The 24,419-nt window shown below is 37.0% G+C and overlaps 1 protein-coding gene across 10 annotated transcripts in view; it reads right to left on the bottom strand.

Annotated features, from left to right (window-relative positions):
• RBFOX1 (RNA binding fox-1 homolog 1) overlaps positions 1-24,419 on the bottom strand; it is a gene marked incomplete at both ends in the record, with an annotated part of 1,321,463 nt that overhangs the window by 86,265 nt on the left and 1,210,779 nt on the right. For 9 of the 10 annotated variants that reach the window (XM_082006867.1, XM_082006865.1, XM_082006872.1 and 6 more), the window contains 5 exons: positions 1,211-1,264; positions 8,389-8,449; positions 10,166-10,258; positions 15,825-15,878; positions 18,663-18,806. In XM_082006867.1, the coding sequence (XP_081862993.1) occupies positions 1,211-1,264; positions 8,389-8,449; positions 10,166-10,258; positions 15,825-15,878; positions 18,663-18,806 (406 nt within the window). The remainder of the gene's footprint in view (positions 1-1,210; positions 1,265-8,388; positions 8,450-10,165; positions 10,259-15,824; positions 15,879-18,662; positions 18,807-24,419) is intronic. The other variant, XM_082006866.1, reaches the window with a different exon arrangement.

Consider the following 24,419-nt stretch of genomic DNA (forward strand, 5'->3'; position numbering starts at 1 on the left):
TTTATCTCTTAAAGTCCCTTGAACTAACAAAAGTTTTTCAGCTTCATCTAGTGGAGGCTTGAGTATCTCCACGAAGGGAGATTCCCCAGCTTCTGTGGGCAACCTCTTCCCACGGTTAAGCACCATCTGTGAAAAATGCTTTTCTAATATCTGTTCTTTACTTGCTGTAAAGAATGTATTGTATGATTACCTCTTTATTCTCAATTACCTAAGTGTGTGACAATGGATAAATATTTTTGGTTTTTAAAACATGATTAGGTATTTGTATCCAGTATACACACACCTAGACAACTGAAAAACAGACCCAAATGGAAAACTGAAAAATTCCCCCAGTTTCCCATGAAAGTCATGGAAGACTTATATATGAATTTGGAACGTAGGAAAGGAAGGCAACTTTATTACCTCTTGAGAAACATTTGGATTTACAGTGATTATTTCTGTCTTAGATATAAACTATTAGCTTTCAAAAAATGGCTTTTTTGGACTTGCTAGTGATAGTGTTTACAGGCAGGATGCAAATTCCTCTGAAATCAACTGGCTTTTGGAGTACAATCATGTTTGTTTTCAATACTGTTGCTAAAGCACATTTAGAAACTGTTGATAGCCACAAGTGACTTCCAGTAGAAAAAGATTGTATCTAATTAACTCAAAATTGTAATGGGATCAGAATTCAGTCTCAGTGAAGACTCAAGTGATAATACAGATTTAAAATATAAAAATTTTAAAACACTGAATAGCTGAATATGAAATAGAAAGAAAAACGTTCAAGAAAAAAATTATGAAGACAGATACTCTATACCTATCTGTGTTTATGTACAGGTATATACACAAAATAAATATTTATAGGTAGATTTTTTTGTTGTTGTTGCTCACTAGGCATAAATAATTCCTGGAGTAAAGTGTCTGTACTGAAATATAAAATGAAATAAAATATAAATACAATAAAGTCTCATGTAGGACTGGGATATTTCAGAACATTTCATGTTATGCTATCTACTTCCCAATAAATAGGTATTCATATCTCTTCTATATAACTTGAACATGCCCAGGTAACTTAAAATCCTGCATCACAAATCTGTAAATGACTTGCAGATAACGTGAAGCAAATAAAGAAACCAAACCTCACATCAAATGCATATTCTGTACTTTTGCACATTTTAAAGAACACTAACATAAAATATGGCATGGACAGCTATAGCGTAATCCTTACCTGCATAGAATTCTGGACTATAAACTGCACCAACAACTGGATTTAATTTCCAGCCTGCAGCAAACATAAAAACATAACGGAGTTAATATTGCAATTAGTGATAATAATGATTTTTTAAATTTTATTTTATAGGTACACAGGTATTTTAAAGGTATACAGATAAAATGGCTTCAAAAAGGTCATTTTAATGAAAGTTTTATAGGCATCTTGGATTACTGATCTTTAATATCAGACTCTGAAGTATGGAAATAAGTAATGAAACAAGGCATCTCTGGACATGTAGTACTGGAGTAAATTATCAGGTGAATTCCCTTGGCTGCAACGTACAGTTGCTGTGGATTTACTCCCTTAAATTATGGAACTAAGTCAGAACTAGTTCAGGTACCCCTATATCCTGTAGTACCAGAGTACATCAGTTCTTTTTCATTGCTTTAACTCTCTGGTTACAAGCCAGAGAGGCCAAAACAGTTCATTTGCTGGACATCAATGTCTCTGATAATCACAGAATCACAGAATCATTAAGGTTGGAAAAGACCTTTAAGATCATCAAGTCCAACCATCAACGCAACACAACCATGCCCACTAAACCATGTCCTGAAGCGCCACATCCACACGTTTTTTGAACACTTCCAGAGATGGTGACTCCACCACCTCCCTAGGCAGCCTGTGCCAATGCTTGACCTCTCTCTCTGTAAAGAAATTTTTCCTCATCTCTAGTCTAAACCTCTCCTAGGAGCAACTTGAGGCCATTTCTTCTCGTCCTATTGCTGGTTACTTGGGAGAAGAGACCAATGCCCACGTCGCCACAAACCCCTTTCAGGTAGCTGTAGAGACTGATGAGGTCTCCCCTCAGCCTCCTCTTCTCCAGACTAAACAACCCCAGTTCCCTCAGCCGCTCCTCGTAAGACTTGTGCTCCAGACCCCTCACCAGCTTTGTTGCCCTTCTCTGGACACGCTCCAGCATCTCAGCATCCTTCTTGTAGTGAGGGGCCCAACACTGAACACAGGATTCAAGGTGCGGCCTCATCAGTGCCGAGTACAGGGGCACGATCACGTCCCTACTCCTGCTGGCCACGCTATTTCTGATACAGGCCAGGACGCTGTTGGCCTTCTTGGCCACCTGGGCACACTGCTGGCTCATATTCAGCCAGCTGTCAACCAGCACCCCCAAGCCCTTTTCTGCCAGGCAGCTCTCCAGCCACTCCTCCCCAAGCCTGTAGCGTTGCATGGGGTTGTTGTGGCCAAAGTGCAGGACCCTGCACTTGGCCTTATTAAACCTCATACAGTTGACCTCGGCCCATCGATCCAGCCTGTCTAGATCCTTCTGCAGAGCCCTCCTACCCTCCAGCAGATCAACACTCCCACCCATCTTGGTGTCATCTGCAAACTTACTGACGGAGTACTCAATGCCCTCATCCAGGTCATCAATAAAGATACTGAACAAGACCATTCCCAGAACCGAGCCCTGGGGAACACTGCTTGTGACCAGCCACCATTCTATTTTTTTGTCTTTCACACACTCCAGGAACCTCCTAGACTGTTTCCTCTCTGCTGCTACCTTCCAGCAGATGTCCGGTAGATTGAAGTCCCCCACAAGAACAAGGACTAGCGACTGCGTGACTTCTGACAGCCACTTGTAGAATGCTTCATCTGCCTCTTCATCCTGGTTGGGTGGTCTGTAACAGACTCCCAGCAGGGTATCTGCCTCTTTTGCCTTCCCCCTCATCCTCACCCATAAGCACTCGACTTGGTCTTCACAATCATTGATTTCTGTAAAATCAAAACACTCCCTAACATAGAGAGCCACCCCATCACCTCTCCTTCAATGCCTATCCCTTCTGAAAAGCTTATAGCCATCTATTGCAGCACTCCAAGCATGTGTTAGTGTAGGTTTACAAGGCAATCAAATAATCTGAGCATTTTGATTCTACTCTGGGAAAAATGAAAGCGTAGACACTGTATGGAAATCTCTGTTGTGACAAGAGAGAGATTTGTGCCCTGTGGGATCCCAGTCAAATGCCAGAGACTTTTTTTTCCATTTCCATTTGTACATCAGACTGTCCGTGCTGAAACAGGACGATTACAGGCACGTACCAAAAGTGACTGTACCGCCTGGATTCACAGCCAATAAATGCTGCTAGCATATTGCTATGAAGTAAGTGGCATGTAAAAAAATGCTGCAGTCACATTCTGCAAAGCTCTTAAGTGGTACAAATGCAGCCACTGCCTTTGTCTTAAATAACCAACGTCCTCCCACAGCTGGCATAAAACCAAAGAAGCAACAGATATTCTGTATTGTGTGTTCTGGCCAAACACCAAATAATTGCTGTTGTGTCCTTACACCCGATGTGGCATTTCCAGGTAAGCCCGGAGTGCACAGGCTCGCTGCAGAAGGAGGGCCTGTGTTCAAAGCATATGTGATGCTAAAGACAGCAATGCTGAAGGAACCGAAGGGGAAGGGGTAAGAGAACAGCAGGAGAAAACACTGGCAAAATTGTTATTGTTCTCAGCTGTGGTAAAGTGCCAATTACTGTGTTTTCCTCAGCCACAGATAGATCCACTCCTGGTTAAGTCCAAACTCCACAGGACACCCCCCCAACCACACCTTTTTTTTTTTTTTTTTTTTTTAAGTGTTTAAACAATTATTTGAACTACTTGGACCGAAAACTTAGGAGCTTTCCAAAAGCACACTTGAAAGAGTGGGAAGCATTTGTAAATGGGAATAAAGAAAAAAACTATGAGCAAAAGCATCTTGCAAACTCAAGAACTATGGTACTTGAAATAGATCCTATAACTATGCTGTTGGAAACAAAATACAGTCAAGACAGGGACAACCAGGTTTTTCAAAATCAGAAGAGCCAAGATTAGAATAATTTAAATGCAAACTGCATTGAGGCTTGTTTCTGCCTTGGCCATATCATGTAATGCAAAAGCACAATAGAAGTTCATACAACTATAATGCATTATAACACTGTAAAAGTGTAATACAAAATCTCAGTAATAACACAAAAGAAAACTATTCCTACCCTGTAAAAATACTGCTGTTTCTATCTGATGCACAGTAACTATTTACCGGTAACTAACTGTTCAGTAACAGAGGTGAGGGGTGTTTTTGAAATGCAACTCTTAGTAAGTTCAGACAGAGTGAAGAGCAGCATTGCATGCAATTGCTCTGCAGAAGTAACTGCAGTTGTTATACGTACATAGAAGACAATTACAGAAGCTGAAAAACGGCCAGCTAAGCAGGGTTAAGATTACTTTCCTCCTGAAAATATCACAGGACTTTTACCTGTCCCTTCAATTTTACATACTACAGGATTATACTCAGGAATGTCATGGTATAACAAAGACTCTTAGCCAAATTTTGTGTGATAGAAAATCAGCCAAATTTTGAGACTTTCAGTAAAACTCTAGCTTTTCATAGCTTAGGGAATATTTAATATTTCAAAGCCATTACTTCCTCAAAAAACCACTGATGAACACCATCCACAATGAAAAACTGGATGGAATTTCAGATCTGTCAGCTTTTGCTGTCGAAGAAGCCAACATACCTCTCAGCTTCTAAGTTACACAAATAGCACCACAATTTTTCTGAGAGAAAGAAAAAATCTTGGTAGATGCAGATTGCTCTTCACAGCTGAAAGCCACTCTCATCTTTCAGTTCCTTACCTCTCTCACAGTGACGGCTTTCTCATCTAACTTTTTGAAGCTTATACAGGAAATACTTCATTCATCACGAAAATAACAGTAATTAAACTTATCTTTATCTTGTCAGCTAGCAATGTGCTGGCCCATAGCTGTGTGGGTTAATCAAGTATGATAGGAGTTGATGTATCCAAGTGAGCATCTGCCAAGTAACCCTACTTCAGCAGCTGGAGGAGGAAAATTCTCTGCAGTGGATGTAATTTCGTGCATTTTTCTTACTGTCACAATATTAATCTCCTCCTCAAGTTGAAACTATAAAAAGCTCAAAACTTAACAACCAAACACGGAAACAAACAACCCTTCTGCCTGCCCCAAAACCCAACCCCATAAAATCATCAAAAGAAATACAGGTTAAGTGTGGTAAAGGGAAGGAAATAATCACACTGCAAAGTGTAACAAGCTTTGGCAGAAAGTGGGGCACAGCAATGGAGAGGATGATTTTCATTTCATAGGCCAGACTGGCACCCGTGGCCAGAGGAATGCTTTGGCAAGTAAGAAGCCTGTTTGCAAACAGAAGGGAGGAAAGCAAAGTGGAAGGGAATTTAACTGTGGTAAATAGTCACTAGCTGTGAATTTGAATCTAAGTTTAGATCAACAGAAGGCTCAAATTCAAGACACCGTGAGTATAAACTTTAAAACATACGTATCTCTTTACTAATCTCTGTCTCATGTTCCTCATTGTTTGCTGTGGTTCTCTGAATCTAAGTGCACATAATTCTCTATTCCCTACAACACTTGGATGAGCATCCCAAATTGCAATATGGGCATCAAAAGAAACTATAATCGTGAACAGGACAGGTTGGAACATCTAAAATTCTCTCTGAAATATTTTTGCCAACAAGTAGAACTCCTGACACTGAGTTTATCTGCAAAGAAAAGGCAGTTCTATCTCCAAAGCACGTGAGGTCAGCCATCAAAATCATCCTGTTGGTAACACTTGCACAAAAAAAGCTCTCCTAGCAACTAAGCATTAACTCCTCATTTCAGGAATCATCAAAAGTCACTAGAAAGCATACTTGTTTCAAACACATTTAAGACACAAAAGCAAACCACTTCTTTAAATGAAGTTGTATACATTTTAAAAAGTCTGGGGTTTGTGCTTTAAAATCTTCTGACTTTTGTGATCATATTTACAGCATGACCCCTGTTATCAACCAACAAGCAGTATTCAGGAATGAAAGACAAACCAGACAAATCCTGGTATGTCTTTTAAATTATAGTAAGTATTAGTGCCTGATGTTTTCATATAATACAACACGTGCCCCAACTACATTTTGAATGCCTGCCAATAATATGTCGGTCACCGCATACTCCTTGAAAAATAAAGCCACACATTAAAAAAGAAGTGGCTCTGAAGAGATACGCATGTGCAAACAAAAAGCTTCAGGCTACCTGCATTAGAAGCATCTTGCAAATGTTAATATGCTTGTAGAAGAACACAGAAAAACTAGCCTGCTATTTTATTTAAAAGATGAGACCTGTACTTTAGACAACAATAATCTTTAATAATCAGCTATAGCACCGGTTAATTCCTGACAAAATTATAAAGAACTAGAATCATACAATGTCAGGATGACTGAGAATAGGAGCACTGATTAAACTAAATGAAGCACCTTGCACGTCTACACTCCATTCCTTGTCGCTTGTAATGATTATGCAAGAAAAACACAATTCTCCTTGTGTGTTTGCTTTAAGGGAACTCAGACATTAACAATAGGGGCGGGGAATGTATGAACTACAAACACAGTTCACCTTGGTAGATACCCACTAAAAGGTGTGCAAAAGAACTTCCCACATGCAACACCTCGGATGTACGGATTGACAAACATAAATGCAAATTTTTATGTACTGAACAGGATGTTTCATACTTTTGGTGAGATCTAATCCAGATGGAACAGGATGGAAAATGACAGACACAAAACTCTTCAAGTGGGAAACACTTAACAGCAGATTTTCATCATTCTGGTTTTGGGTACAAATAAATGATAATGTATGACCTAAGTAATCCTGCAGTGCGGGACACAGAGGTGAATCTCCTCTAAAACCAGATTCCTAAAAATCTCTCATCTGTATTTCCAGCATTCCCTTCCTTAAGCACTGGATGTGCTGATATGTAACATGTTATTCGCTAATTAACAGGTTTGTAGCCTTAGGATACTATGAACACAAAATATTCATCATCATTTGCAACAAAACTTTTATCCTTTTATCATTACAATATAGCAGATGAAGTTCATAGTGTCATAATTTAGCTCCTTATTGCAACAAAACCTTATGTGATCCAGTCAAGCTTTGTGTCTCTTTCACTAGATTAACTGAGATGTTTTAAAGTCGGTAAAAATGAAGATTTTCCCACCTGCATCACTTGCCAAGTTCCATATTTACATAAAAAAGGAGGAAGAAAACAGTTTCTGAGAAAGCATGAGGAATTTCAGACTCTTTGTCTCCATGTCATTTTAACTAGCTCGGTTATCACATCCCAAATGAAAACCGTCACTGTATTTCTTATTTTTACTGTGGTCAGAAAAAATTATGACTCTTTCATTAAAAAAATAAATCCACTGTTTGCCCTGGGTTTTAGCAAAACCTCACTAATGAGAATTCAGATATAGAAAACGGGGAAAATTAAATTAAATTGAAAAGCAAATCATTATAACTACACAGTCTAGTAAGAATGGAAAACATAACTGCAATTAACTTCAATTGATATATTATTGTTTGACGTTGAGTTAGGAACTTGTTAGAATTTTCTGAACTAGCAAATGCAAACAACTCAAGCACACGATCAAACACTGCCAAAGGAAACATTCTTAAAATGTGTTGCGTCCAAACCCCTCAAATATCTACGGATTATTTTTCTATCATTAATGTACAACATTATGCCAACCTAGGTCAGTATTAGAATTAATTTTTTCAGATAGCTTGGAATTTAGACTTTTCCAAGGGAAAAAAAGCTGGAATCAGCACCGAATTATAGTTTGTCCTTCTAACAAATTGTGGAAGGAAGACACAGAAAATTCTCTTTAACTAGACGCGTGTCTTGATACTAAAATGTATCTCATGCCTGACAGAGACATTCTTAGTGGTCTCCCTACCTCCATCCAAGCAAAACTGAACCCTCTGATAAGTTCATTCATCGCAAAACTAACACTGCACAAAGCTAGAAGAGAACACTTTCCTATCAGGTATATTTTCCTACACAAAAACTACTGCAGCTACATACTTAAGAGTCCAGACAGGCAGAACAATGCATGCTACACCCACATGGCTGTGAATTACCTGAACTCTACACAGACAGAATTTATGCCCAGCCATATCATGTTTTAGGTCGCTGGACAAAGCCCGAGTCCAAGGAGATGCAGGAGATGCGAACTATGATACTTCATGAGTAGATGAGTTCACCCATTCATCAGAAGAGTGAGGTTTTACATGCACTGACATTACAACAAAGCACTGAGATCTCATGCACTTACCATTCGTGTAAGGGTTGACGGTCTTTTTATTTGTCATTACACGTGCTGTTGCATTATTTACCTAAGCACATAGAACACTGGATTAGAAAGGGTTACAGGGAGGGTCCACATTACTATTAAGTGCATGCATTATTACTGCTATTAGTCATGTAAAAATAAAATGCAATTTAATTTATAGAAGGCAACAGGTGCATAACAAAATCATACTATTTATAATTACATTTACTTTCATAACAATTTTAACTTACAAATCATTTCAATAAAGCAACATCATATCATTTAAACTTTAATAAAAAGACATTAAAAGCAAATTAAAAGGTACTGCATAATTTAAGACTTAAGAGCATGCTTGTATTCCATGATAACACTGATACAATAAATACTCAAAACAGAAAAAAAGATTATATGAAGGAACATGCAGTGGAGTAGAAGGGAAAGAGACAAGGTACAAGGAAACAAAGAAAATGTCAAAAAAAGGGACAAACGAATTTTAGCAGTGTGCAACATAACCCTTTAGAAGAGAAGTACCATTGGAAAAGCAACATCTAGCATTCAACACTTGGAACAAGAGCCTTTTTCATTGCAAGAATTAACAAAATCATTCAAGCTTTAAAATCACAGCTAACAAAAGGATAAAAAGAGGGTGCATTATTTAACACAATATGGAGTTAACAATCTGAGTAAGATGTGCACGAAGTCATATCCTCAATCCAATCAGTGCCTCCCAGGCTTGCTTAAAACGTACACTCAATTACAGGCGTACCAATATAGAAAAAAATGTAGCATCAAGAAAACTTAATACAACAAGTCAAAAAAATTCACGTGGTATATCAGCGCTAAATACGTGAAACGGCAGATGGACTTCTCCACTTACCATTCAGCACCATCGCCAGCATGGGTATGTATACAGTTACCATGGTTACTGAGAGTTTGGTGAGGGCCCTAAGCGCTACCGTCGAAGGGGGAAAATGAAAAGGCAAAATATGCAACATCTTACTCAAAAGACGACAGCATTTTCAATTGGTATTTTTTTTATTCTAACAAATACGACTGAGGCAGTATTGAAGGGGATCCAGTGGTACTAAAACGCATTTGTGATGTTTTTTTAATAGATACGAATGGCTCAGGCCATCCAGCCAAAGTAGCCTGATGGTTTCATTAAAAATTAAAAGTTAAAATTGGTCGGTCTCTAGTCTGGCTTTGTTTCTTTTTCATGTATGTCTTTTAGATGCTTCTTTCCCAATCTGAATTTTGTGAAAGCCACTGTGGATCCCGCATCAACCCTGCAGCAAAAAAAAAAAAAACCAAAACCAAACAAAAAACAAACAAAAAAAAAACCAAAACCAAACCAAAACAACAAAAAAGAAAACCAACCTTTTTTTTGTTTTTGTTTTGTCTGTCACGCTTTTATTTTTGTTGTTCTCAATTTTTTTTTCTTTTTTTTGTTGGCTGGTTTTTGGAATCTACTGCACCCATTGATTTACAAAACATCCAAAATAATAACTTAAAAATATTAAAGCTTTCATTTTTTTTTCAATTCTGTCATCCACCTTTCAGCAATAATGATAATAATAATAATAATTACAAAAGAAATAATAATAAAAAACCCAAGTAAGGCCAGATTCTCTCTCTTTATATATAAATATATATATATATAAACAATGGGAAGGGGAAAGGGGAGCACACAGAAGACACCAATGATGCATCTGAAACAACAAATGAGAGTGAAGCAGACATTTATAAAAAAGATGAAAAGGAAAATATTTTGAACATGCACCTCGATTTTACGGCCCTCTACCACGGTGCCGTGTAATTTCTCCCTCGCCCTGTCCGCATCAGCACTATTTTCGAAAGTTACGAAACCAAATCCCTGCATGCAGGAGGGAGAAGGGGGGAAAACAACATGCACATTATTATTTCAGTCAATGACCACTTGTTTGCTTAAGTTCTCTCTCTTTAATTTAATATTTTCTTGTCCTTGCTTCATTTCTGTAACATGCAAATTAGAAAAATTATAATTGTACTGAGATGTGCAATAAATAAGCGACAAATGTGAACAAATTTTTTCTGTCATCAGTTACATAATACCCTGAGAAATTCAAAGAATGATACCAAAAATACCCTTCTACATGTCACTACAGAGGAAAATAAATATAATGATAAGAAAATGAAATTAAAATAAATTAGTTGTCTTCACATAGAAAAAAAATGAACTAATGAGAAAAGAAAATGAACCACATTTTAATGACATGCAGATATTTCAACGAAATAAAAAAACATGTGCACAAAATTCAACACTGAATGTCAATATACTCTAAAACATTGTCTACTCAATCATGCTGTTGTGATCATAAGAAACATTGTTCCCATGCAACACTAGGGTAACTGAAACTTTTGTCAAACTATACAGCCTTTACTTATTTTTTTATAAAAGAAAAAAAGAAAACCACCAACAAAACAAAAGTACTTTCAGAACAAAGTATAAACTTTCTTGTATTAACAGATCAAATAAAATCACATGATGTGAATAGAAAAAGAAACTCTGATAAAGGAATAAAAATGCAAACGTTTTGAATAAGTTTAACTGGTTCATTTACTATTTATTTATATTACTTTCCATATATAGAACATGCAACTGGTAAAACTCCAGAATCCCGTGTTAGTGGGATGGGAGAATAGTCAATAAATACGAAATTCTGCCTATGACAAATGCTTTGCTTTATACTACTAGGCTAAACAAACACTTCCGACCCTACTAAAATTCTTTTTATTGTGCTAGTTAAATTAAACACTGTTTACAATGGTAAATATTTTTTAAGAAATCAGACATCAAAAAACATTTTAGAAACATACACCAACCCTTTGAAGTAATTCTTACATGAGCACTACACTGCCTTTGCGTGCTTTCCCAAAGTTATCCAAACAAATGAGCTTCTACATCCTTGGCGTTTCATAACAAGAAACATTTGCAAGTTACACGTTGCCACTTTTTATAAAGAATAGGCATTGCTGCTGCATATTTGAAGTTCTACTACAACCTTTTTCTTTACTGTTACTTTAGCTTGAACTATGGAGTTAAAGCTTTCCTCTGTGCTGTTCCTCAGCAATAAGCCATGCATCATGTCTCCTCATTCTCCAGTCCATTCGCTAATTTTTGTGGTCAGTATTCACACACTTACTCTCTGCAGTTCTACCTATTACGTTCATAGTGACTGACTAAGAAAAAAAAAGGAAAAAAGAAAAAAAGAAAGGAAGAGAAGATATTTATACATTTTATACAGAGAAGAGACCAAATATGAAACTAAGGCAAAACCAACACGAAGCATTGAGAAAAACAATGGATATGAGCTACAAAATTAATTAATCAACAAAAAGAGTTAAGAAACTATCAGGAACATTATGTGAGTTATTTGGGTTATTTTACCTACTCAAAGAACATATTTATTTATGCCAGTTTAAAACATAGAAAGTGACATTTATATACAGTAGCAGTTTATGTTCCATTCTAAGTAGCTTACACAGATTGCCTGTTGCTCTTTTCCCCCCCCCGCTCTTTTAAAGACATGCTGAAGCCTGAGCTCAGAAGTGCTGTATCAGCAGTTCCACTTCTAGCTGAAGAAATTCTCAGAACACCTGACTGCACACATTTTCTCCACTCTACCCTCCATAATTTTAGCATAGAGCCATGACCTCGCTTTGTCACAAGACACTGAGGATGTAACTCCCTTTCCCCCAAAGTACCAGGAGTGTTCAAGAGAAAGTAAATGCTCTTCCTCAGTGCTAATCCCTGTGTTTTAGACACCTGCATAGGCTTTTCTTATACCTAAACCCATCCTCAACTTTAAACGTTTATTTCTTCTTCAACTGCTCCCTCCCATCTTGTAAAAGCTCTGTAACAAAACCCTCATCACTTCAGACGCCATTAAGAAAACTTCACAACAGAAAACATCACTGAAACCATCAATCCAGCAAGCCTAACTCCATGCGCTAGCATAAATTCCCCCAGTTCTCTTTGTTCTGCCCTCTCCTCCCTGCTGAACAACTGCCCCTTCTCAGAATTGCAAACATTTGGTGAGAATTGTTTAGCCAAAATTTTGAATCGGTTGTCTTAGCTCACAGCACTTCCAGTTAATTTTTTTCAAACTGAAGGGAAAGATAAAAACCTAATTATATTAAAAAATTAGAAAAAGATATAAAGTGGAGCCACAAGCCAAGATAAGAGAGGAACTTCAAAGATTCTGAAAAGAATACTCATTTTAATTTTAAAATTTCTTATGTTGTATTTATCCTCATAATTAACACTATTTAAATTAAGCTCTTATTTATGCAAATCTTTAATTTTACCTAGCTGACACAGAAACTCAATCACAGAACATAGATTCATTCATCACATATTCAAATATCTACACAAACACCTTAACATTAATTTTATATGCAGCTGATTCAATAGCTACTTTAACTTAGCATACTGTGTATTTTATTAACTGGTAAAGTAAATTTCTACATTTTATTTTTTAAGTCTGTCAGATGATTTAGTAATAGCCAAGTTAGTACGTGAGAAGGTTCTGTTTTAAATTGGGAGGCGCTTTGGAGCTCTTCTTGTTTGAAGAAATCTATGTCAATACATTCTAGATATTAATACATACACACAAAAACATTTACGAAAGTGTATGTGTAGTATATAATGTATAGAGCATTAATTTACAACTGTAAAAAAAATGGTAGTTGTTGATGTTCCTGTATCTTTGCAGGCTTGCAATTGTGCCTGAGACAAAAGCCATTCGCCGCTCCTCGGAGAGCTGCAGTGTTGAAACAGCAGAGTAGTGTTAAAATATGCACAGTAATGGAAGCTATATTTCAAATTGTCCTTCCAAGATGAGCGGTAAACACAGAGAAAGGTAAGTTACGAGCAGTTTTTAATGTTACTTTGATCAACAGCTTCAAGAATTGGCAAAGGTAAGCCTCATTTAACACAGGTTCTAAGAAAGATCTACACCAAAACAATACTGAAATTCTTGCAATCCTTACAAAAAGAAGAGTTTCAAATGTCATCAGTGTTGCCATACAATTCTAGCGAAGTTATCTTAATTATTATTATGCTCCCAAATAGAAATGAGTAGTATGAAACGTGTTATTTTAGGGTTTCTTTTATGGAGAGACTCCCTTCTGCAAAATTATTGTATGCTTCATGGTGGTGCTGCACCGTTATGTTTTTTGAATCTGCAATTCCATTTTTCTTAACTCTTACGGTATGAAAATCAGCTTATTTCTGTTGTTTTTGCAATAATCGTCTTAAACATTAATTATTGGAATAAAAAGAAATAAACAAAAACAGAAACAAAAACAATTTCTAGCAATTCTTTTATGCCAAACTACTGCTAAAAACAAATTTGAATTTTGATCCTGCAAACTTTTTTACCTGTACTCAGTTTGAGACCACTTAGTAGTCCTTTCAGATTCAGTGGAATTTTATGAAAACATAGATAAGCACTGCCAGGAATGGGACTTTAATCTGCTGCGTCTTAAATCCTACAGAATGGACATGAAATATCAGATTAAAAAAAAAAGTTCCTCTTATTCCTAGTCCTGGTTTTTTAACTTTTTATTTAATTCAGAGAATCTAAGGGTACTTCTGCAAATCAAAATACTATGTAGCTATATCTGAAATAACTCTAAACAAGTTAAGAAGCAGCACACGTAAGCAATGAGATGCATCACAGAACTGCTTTAAGTATCTTCAGCAGCTTCCTCAGAGCAGGCTTGGATGCACCAACACAGCGCTGGATAGTTTAGAAGCACTGAATAAGAATAGGACTTCGAGTCTCTAACACAAAGTCTGTAACTGAGGTAGTGACATTATAAGCCTACCTAGAAAAACCTCTTCCTTGTGAAATCCTTTCTAGGAGTTTGTTTTTAGCAAAATGCACTGGAATGTTTTTACTACTGCAAGATCACTATAAAAAAAAAAACACTTAGTTCAGAAGTACCTCCTCACCCCACCCCCCAAATATTTAAAAAAGCCTTATACTTATGTAGTCTGATGCAGACGTGGTGGTGAAGTGTCCTACTTATGTAAGATTTCATGGCCAAACAAATGTGTAAACCACCACCACCATGACATGTGTACTCAGTTCCACTCCATCTTCAACAGAACCAATCAAAGGCGCTAAGTATGGGGGGACCTGAAATTTATAATACTGTTCAAGAGAAGCAGGTTCTGGACAATCAACATCTTTTACAAACATGACTGAACAAGCTCTAATTTAATGATAATAAATTTCAGCCAGAGCAGGAGATTCTAAGCCACCAAATTCCACACATTTTTGTTGTTTACTGAAAAAACAGTAAATGTTCCCACTGGGTTTGGGCTAGCAGGCAAGGGTGCTAATTAATGAATGTCAGAATTTTTTTTTTAATATAAACCAGGATATTTCAGCTATTCTATTTTAATAAAAAAAGGTGAGGGCTTTAAATTTAGAACATAAATACAAAAGTGCTAATGCAAAAATTAACAGAATAAAAATATATGATTTAAGAGAGATTTAGGATACATCTGATTCTTAAAAAATGACAGATTACAATATGTCTATAACAGGAAAAGAATTCCATCGGTAATAATAAATCATATATAAAGTTACAGGAATACTGAAGCGTCGGTGTATAAACATTCTAGTGTGACTGACATGGGAGGAAAAGGAAAAAGATAATCATGCATATGACATACACATAAATCCTTATAATGCAGCTGATATCATAGGTGAAGCATACTGGGCTACAGTTTTGCAGGAGCTAATGATGCTAATGCAGCCATAGCCATTCTATCTTGCTTTATTTCTTAAATATTGAACAAATTGAAGTATGCATTTAAGGCAAAGTAATTTTCAGAAAAAATTAAATGTTTGTAATACAGTAAGAACTCTTTTAAATACATGTTAAAATAGATTGTTTTCAAAGGGTTGGTGTACTGAAGACTTAACTAAAGAGGAAAACATCTGCACTTAGATAACCTAGAACAATCACATATTCTCTCAGCTAATTACTAAAGAGGATAGTTATTAGGTATCATTATCATCTCTCATTTCAATAGGGGGAAAAAATACCTGTACTAATACAAACCTGCTTACAAATATCTGTAAGTATGGACTCATCTTGTAAAATAAACAAGATAATTACCACCGAAGAATAAAAACAGCAGAAATCACCATTCCCGTAAAACAAATGACAGTTTGGAGTAGCTAAAATTACCCCCTTTAAAAGATATAAAATTAGCCCAATGATTTTCATGCTGCTTAGGAAACTGAATGACAGCTCAGAGGATGTTTTCACTAACATGGAATTTCAGACATTATTTTTTATGGAAGTGCAGTTGTTTCCTTTTACTCATATAAATATTTTAAACAAATTAAAAATCTCCATGGGTGAATTAAACTGCTTACCTTTGAGCCTCGCTCATTAAAAATAATTTCAACATCTAAGATTTTACCAAATTGCTGCAAAAAAATAGAAAAGTTACATGAAAATAAGATAACTTCAACACTTCTATCATATACGGTACAAACGTTTGTTTCAGAAAATGGTGCACCACATAAAAAAGTTAAAGGACATAAAACCAAAGATAGTCAAGCACCAAAAAGACACACTGAAGAGAAGCCAGATCAATGTAACAACTATATCATACGTATCATTACCCTTGTCACTATCATTCCACATATGCATTTATGAACTTACAGTTCAGTGAAACCACCTGACAAAGAGGAAATCATCATTAAACTGTGATCACAGTGAAGCGAGAGCCCCAAATTTCTCTTTTTTATTTTTTCTTTGCACATAGCAGGTTACTTCCTTGTGATCCATCCAGTCCAGCTGCCATCACTGTTTTTTTCATATGTAATATGCTACTGATTAATTTGCTTGGAGTATAACAAGACAAGATTAACAGCTTATGTGAACACTGTTGCCCTCCGGTCATCTTTCCCTCTGAAGAACCTTTTTTTCAGGAGATTTTTTGCAGCTTCTTTCCAGGAACAGGTAAAGGAGTTTGGTTACTTCTGCTTTACAGGAGTAAGGTGAAACCAGCTGGGAATTTTGTCACTGGCCTCAAGGAGTGAGGATTTCCCTCCACCCTTGCTGAAAAGGGATAACCATTACTCCCTAAGCAATTCTTGTCTCACTAGAGTATAGTTTGGAAAACTAGAATGGATACTTACTTGTTGGGGATTTTTTCAGTTTTATTATAATATTAAAGGTAACTGTTATTACTATTACCTTACAATAGCATTCACGATCATCTAGGTATTGTTCACACACACAAAACTTGACCACAGTTGCTATCCCAAAGAAAAAGTCTCTATTAGACTTGCCTTAGTAAGCGAATAAATGTTCGACTCAGGCAGTGTTTTGTTAGAACATTTTCTGAAATGACATGTTTTGTGATGTGACACTGTAATGTATCAGTGGGCCATTTCTATTATTTCGTATGTCATTAACGTGCAGTATGCATCAGTGTTAACACTGATAAGTGACACAATATATTAAACAACAAGACAGAAATTACAGGCAGGCAAATGAAGTGTAATCTAACAAGAGTCTACAGAACTGCATAAATGAGCCTATACGTCAGTATTTTAATATGTAATAAACAATTACAGGCCAGAAAGGACAGTATTCCTTCTCTAGCTTACTCAAGTGTTTCAACTTGGTTATGAAAATCAACCACCATTTGTTATCCCTTACTTTAAGTTCTCTCATTCACCGTCTAATTAATATTTTAACTGCAACTTTAGCCTATAAGCAGAGATTGACTTAATGTTTAAACAATCCTCCTCTGCTGTATTTATGCCCACATAAAAAGATCATCTGCAATGTGTATAAGATGGTCATGATGCAGCATTACCATATTTTGTATCAGATATTTCAACTCACACTGCAGAAATGTCATTTTTCTATCAACTCAGAAGCTAGAAGTTTACTGTTACCAAGTCATTCTAAAGCTGGAAAACTCTAGGCGTTCTCCAGTGTTACTCTTTTGAGATCTAAGACTTAGAAATATTGAAAAAGAGATGTAGTTTTTATTCACTTATAAATTACTACAATCCCTCAAAAAAAAAGATCATTTCATTTAATGTACTTTCAATTAAAATAAATCTATTTTAAGTGGTTTGTTTAATTTAAATAAATTTGCTTATTTTCTCTGGAGGGTTAATTATTATGCCTTCTGCTATTTTGCTCATGTGCTGTAAACTGCATTTAGGGGATGTTACTCGTAGCAAGTCACACATGGAAAAACAGTCACTCTTTCCCAGTCCTATACCAGGATTCTTTTTCTGGTGACTGTTTCCTTCACGTCATACAAAAAATACTGAAAATACTGAAAAGACATTAGAACTTAAAAATCTGAACTGAACACGAAAGATGGAGAGAAGTATGGTGCCATGAAGTGCTTGATTCTGCACTCTATAACAAACTGTAATGCAGAAGAGAATTAAGTTTTAGTGAGTCAGAAATAAGGAAGCAAGAGAAACACAACTTGAGTACTAACTTGGAAAAGGAAAAGCTGTGTTCTAATAGCTGATCAAGTACTATTTCTAGATTTTATTTAGTGGCATTTCAAAATAAACCTATGAGTTCTTGGAGCTGGGAGAAGAAACCAGTTTTACCCTCTCATGGTTATGAGCCTAGAATTGACAGCATGTGTAAGATGCGCAAAAACCAGCCAATGTACATGAAGGCAGCTAATTGCCTGGGCAAAAGAAAAAACTGAGAGGCTTATAGAAAAATACTGGCAAAGACTTTAGAAGCTTACAGACCTACAATACCTGTGTGGATGGGGGAGGATTCTGACTCCTGGACTTCCTGCTTAAATTCAGCCCATGTCTTACTTCTATGGGTCCCTTGCTCATGGGGTCAAGTGTTGACTATTTTATATCATGCTCTCCAAAATCAATAAATACAGGCATATAAATCCAGATGTGTACAGCAGGAATACATATGCTTTCAGTATTTTAAGCTAATGTAGGTAGCTTTTTTTGAATGTAACACAAAACAGCACAATACATAGAATACACACATCTGTATGTGTTCTACTCACACAGTAGAATTTCTTTTCCCAATTGTGACTGGCAAATCAGATGTTTGGTTATAAACAAATGAAACGAGAATCTTTACTGAAAATGGTTAAACAGCCTGACCCAGAGATACTGCTCTCATGGTTGCCTATAATGTAAAATACCTACTGCAAGGCAAATATAAAAAAAGCATAAAGTATGAGTACTTACACCAAACATTTGTCTAAGATCTGGATCCCGGAATCTGAATGGTATATTTGAGACGTGAAGCCGTTTTGGCTGTGATTTGTTTTCTGTGTTTTCAGAAGATTGTGTCTGTTGCTGGCCATCGGTCTGTGCTGCATCATCTGTCTGCTAAAAGGGTAAAGCAAAACAAAGTAAAGCACACTGTTAAGTATTTCTGCCAAAATTAATAGAAAGTGGTGGCCTTAAATTATCAAAAAAAAAATTACTAAAAAAAGGAGTTAAATCTGCTCAAAGGTACTGAAGAATACCAGAAGTTGAAATCCATGAAAGTCAAATCTGTTTTTCTACCTGTCTCAACAGTACACACTTCCAGTGATATTTTTAATATGTATTTGTAATAAACTGGAGAGTAGAAAGATTATTATTTGTTGATTTTCTTAGCTATTTTAAAATAATGAATAAATATGTCTCCCTGTATTATAAGACTGTTGAAACCCCTTTAATCTCATCAGTGTTTGTCAATGGAAGAAACTGAATCTCCATGTCCAAATAACAGCCTACTTGCTGAAGCAAGTTATACACTTACAAATAAGATTAGTAATTTCATTCAGAGGCCACTGGGACTTCTAGACAGGAGGTAGGTAACACATCACATCCTAGTTGCCCTTTCATAAGCAGTGCTAATGGGCACTAGAGGGTCATTTTGTCTAGATAAATAGCCCCCATTATGGAAAAAGCCTTGAGTTGTGAAAGGGAGCAGAAGTACAAGCAGTGGTGAAGGTTGCCTGACATAAAAGTGAGACCCGGAAACAAAGTTTTACAGATTTTCTTTCTTGTCAAAATAAAATGATATCATGCTGGTACTTACAGGGACACTGTTCCCCACTTTTAAAATGCTGTTTTATAATTGAAGGACATTGCTGTGTATTACAGTTTAACAAACAAACGCAATTATAAACCCCTACAGAGATTAGGAAAAAACATAACGCCCTTCATCAAGTAAAACTAACCAATGCTGGTCTATCAGTATATGATAGAAATTTCTGGGCTGTGTTCTTTAATGATATCATACAGTGCCTAATCAGTCACTGTGTGTACAGCACACATTCACTAGAAAAAGATTTTGCATACGTATGTAAAAACAGCATAGTTACTTTCTTTTGCACTGGTAGAGGGGATTTGGAAAAGAGGAGAGAAAATAGTTGAATTAAACTACAAGGATCATCTTACAAGTGTTACTCTATTTTCTCTGTCCTCCTTCGTCTTTCTGAGCATATTCATCTTCCAAATATTCATTTTGCTCTTGTGTTCTAACGTTACAGTTCAACTTGACTTTCTGACTTTTTTCATTTGAAAAAAAATCTTCCATTTCCTGCTAGTATCAAACTTCTTTTAAGAGACAACAGTTTTAAGCAAAATAAAAAATGGTTAAATAAAATAAACCTTACCACACAGTTTTAGTACCAATAAGCCTGCTAAGGAGGAAGCAAAAGAACACAAACAGAATACATAATTTACATCGGCAATAACTACATATAAATTTAATGCCAGCAACTTAAATGCAATATCATTTTCCCCGGTAAATGCAAATGTTCTGAAATTCTAAGTACAAACATCCACAATTACCTGTTTGCCCATACTTTGGTGCTAAGAACACTTTACAAATAAAGGTCCTTATCATTTCTGCAGAAGCATCAGTTCATCAGCAGTGTGTTTCGTGGGATATGATGATAACTTCTACATAAATACAAACTTTTGTGTTCCCTAAAGGATTTTCAAGTGATCCAAACAAGGAACTGGGAACAGTTCAAGTGTCAACCTAAAACTGAGTCAGTGCCACCACTTTTCTTCATCTGCTGCACTCTGAACTCACACACAGGGTCCCAAGAACTAAACAGTGTATCTTTACAAATTTCTAGTGATTTAAATACTAGACATGGTATATAGCTGTTAAGAGAAAAAAACATGTTCCATGCTAATCAAAAATTCAAAATTTAGATTTTAGACAACTGTTCCATCCATGAACACCACAGAGATTACTTTCCAGCTTCAGGCCTTAAAAGGGGAGAAATATGAAGGAAATCTGGTATATGAGAGCAGCTGGGGGACGAGGGACTGGAAACCCTTGAAATACATCACTCCGGAAGAATTTAAGGTCAAGCAGATTAATCTGAAGAGAATTAAAGAATTCTGAAGGTGCTGTTCAGTTTCAGGAACACAGGGTGCCCCAGGACGAAACTGTACAATCAGCATATCGTAACAATGCAAATTGGAAAAAGTAATTTCCGTTCATTGTATTAATATAAATAATGAGACACAAGGACTAGGAGGGTTGAACCGTGCACTATTAGCATACCAAAACATTGGGAGCAACTTCCCTACCAAGCTGAACAGATATATTGCCAACAAAAAGCCAGTGAGGTTTCTGAAGATGATGCTGAAATGAAGGAGCTACAAATTATGGTTGAAGTGGGTAAATCCAGGCACTGCTATTTTCTGGGTATTTCTTTTTGATTTTACCACTTTTGTTCACAGAAGCCTGAAATCTACTGTTTCAGCGAAAAATGTCTCAGAGTTTGGGCAGTGAGGACTGAAAACCAGAAACCAGAAGTCACAATCATCAAAGAATCACACCTGTAAACGCCCTTGAAGAAGTCTGTGGCAGAATTAACACACCTAAACCACTTAAAACGTACTGGAAGGCTCGACAGCGTAAGAGTGCCTTTACAAAGTGAATTACCATCCAGGAATCCACGGATGAGCCCAGCAGATCTGGAGAAGGAGAACTGCAAATTGACACACATACAAAAATTTCTAAGGGAGGCGGCGTGGCGGCCTAAGGCAGACTCGTGCGGACGTGTTATCTCAAACGCCACTCGTGGAACACGCGTGTTCACCCACCTCCTGCTTCTGAGAGCGCTTCCCGCCGCCGACACGACGCCCCGATGCCGGTCGCGAGCGATAGGCGGGGACAGAGGCGCGTGCTACCCAGAGCACCTTGCGATCGTCGCATGGGCACTGAGGAACGTGTGAGACGTGCCGTTTCCCCGGGCAACCCGAGTAAAAAAGGCGGGTCTGAAAGCTATAAAAGACCGTGCGCAGGGCGTGGGGGGTGGAACCCTTCCTCACCGAGAGAAGGCGGCGCTGCGCCCTGTGAGACGTCGCTCGGCTCCACGGTGGTGACTATCCTTTGCTTAAAGCCTGTCTTCTTCCTTTCTACTGCTCTCTCGCTCCTTTCTTCGCCGATGAAGCTTGGAGCCTTCCCAACCGACCTATAACCTCGTTTGTGTTTTGCTCTCGACCGGGGTGATCGCGTCGAACTCTAAGGGTCCGGGCTCTTCGGATCCTTGCACACAGTAACGGGAGAGAGGATGGGCTGTGTTTCCCAAAATCCCAGAGAGGAAAGTTTCAAAGCCATGTGGACTCAAAAGAGCTAGGATACAATTTACCTTAAACATAAATAATACATTCAAGAGAATGTTTTTATTGCTAGAGGATCTAAAGACCAGTGTTTGATACTTCTTTAAAAATTAATTGAACTTGGTATATGGCATTAGCCTTGCTCCATCCTTGCAGTCTAGTATGCAATCAGTACAAGTCCTGATCTGTTTGGGGTTTGGTCTCTTTAAATACCCTCTCCTGACTCGAACGAGCAAATTAGTATAAAAAAATAAGTAAATACACCCTAAGCCTTATCATTAAACAAATTACATAGAAAGGAGTATAGTCTGTGTTTTAACATGACCTAATTTTTTGAATATGAAGCTGTATCTGAGTTACCTTCACGTATCAAAAAGTTATTAACTTTGTGAAGAGATCACAATTCATAAACCAACTACTCGACACACTTTACCATTGTCACTATCTGCTGTCTGGTGGTCCTTGCTTTTCCTTGTGTGTGTATTGGGTATTTTCCTGTAGAAGATGTCAATGTAAATTCATGTATAACTTCCAATCCGTTATAATCTTGTTTATGGCACTGCTCTCTAACCAGTGATTTTCCATGCTGTATTTGTGCAGCTTGTTGCTGTGTAAACACCTTGCATTTGATGTTTTTTAATAGCATCTTATTTTTCCAAATGATACTTAGAGTTTATCAAGATTATTTTGAATTCTAATGCTCTCCTGCAATGTACTTGCTGTCCTTCCCAGCTTGGTATTGTTGCATATTTAATTAATGAAAGTACTGAAAAATACTGAGTCACCACAAATCCCTGCAGAACTCCTTTTAAGAAATCTTCCAATTTTGATAGTGAGCTATGGAAACACAGTTTCTAGTTTTACACCCAGCCTATTGTAGTTGCATGTTTACCACATTTCCCAGCTTGCTTAAAAGCATGTCTTGTATCAGAGCGTCAAAGCCTTATGAATAGTGAAGTAAAACGTTCAAGGCTTTTCCTTTGTCCACAAGGCCACTCTAGAAGTAAAAGACACTATCTTTTTGACAAATCCTTGCCAGTGGCTATTCTTCTTGTACTTTCAGGTGTTAAAAATGCAGTGTGCATTTACCTGTTTTTCTAGGACTGAAAGTCTGACAGCCTATATAACCAACACTTCTCTCTCCTTCCTTTTTAAAAACTGGTATTATGTCTACTCTACTCCTCCAGTACTTCTAGTCATTCTCCACAAGGTAACAGAGACAGACACTAATGGCTCCAAAATGTTATTAGTTTAATCTTTAAGTACCTTGGAACAGAGCTAATTAGAAACAGTTAACTGAAAAAAAAAAACCCACCACACCTAAACTGAATATTCTTTAATTGGTTTCCTCCCTCTTGGAGACTGACCACTTTTTCTGACAGCTGGGAAATTATTATAATAATGACCCAGCTGAAGCTGACTTCTAGAGTGAGGAATCATGCAAAGAAGAAAGGTTCTCTAACCCATCTTTCAGAGATTGAATTCCATATTCACTCTCAAAGATTCCCTCTAGCCTGGCATTAACTATCAGTTTCTCCATCCTGGCTTGAATCCCCTCTAAAAGAACCTCTCTCCTGGTTGTCTTTTGTACATTCAGTCACAGGACTTGTCACCAGGTCATTCCAATAGCCATCTCAATTGACAGTCTGGCTGCAGGAAGCATCAAATTGCCTGAAATCCCTATTATTCATGACTTTAGCAATGTTGCCTACTAAACTTCTTATCCACTGAATCTTACAAAGCTGGATGTCTATGGTAATTTTCAGAATGAAGAGGTCCTTTTTTCATCTAATAGTTATTCAGAGGCCTTCAAGGACCTTGGATAAGGCACCCCCTTAAATTACAAGGGAACTGTCCTTCATAATCAAGATTTAAAACTTTATTTTCAACAGCATATAGTTTTTGCAGGTATGAATTTTCAACACAATTTTGAAATTTTTTATGGCACTTTATGGCCTTCTATTGTGACGTAACAGCACCGAGTACAATGTGGTCACAATGTACACAGCAGGTGGGGACACAGTTGGTACAAAGTTTAATACAGGGCAGCAGTAAATACCCCAAAACAGACTGCTTCCACTTGCAAAGCCGGAGGTATGAGGAATTTCTATGAGACTGTAAAGTTGCTAAACATTTCTAGAACCCTACATGATGCTTCATAACTGGTAAAGCTATCTAAAAAAAAAAAAAACCCAAACAAAAAACAAAAACCCACAGCATGTGACAGTTCAGATAATTTTAAAAGAAGCTGTTTTTCTAAACAGGTAGATCAAGAAGTAAAGCTACAAATGCACTGGGAGCTGAAAGCACTGGTAATACAGATCCTTAGTGCTATAAGAAATCAATGGTAAATGCACGTTC

This window comes from Phaethon aethereus, assembly GCF_964289735.1.
Source record: "Phaethon aethereus genome assembly, chromosome: 15".
Taxonomy (NCBI): Eukaryota; Metazoa; Chordata; class Aves; order Phaethontiformes; family Phaethontidae; genus Phaethon; species Phaethon aethereus.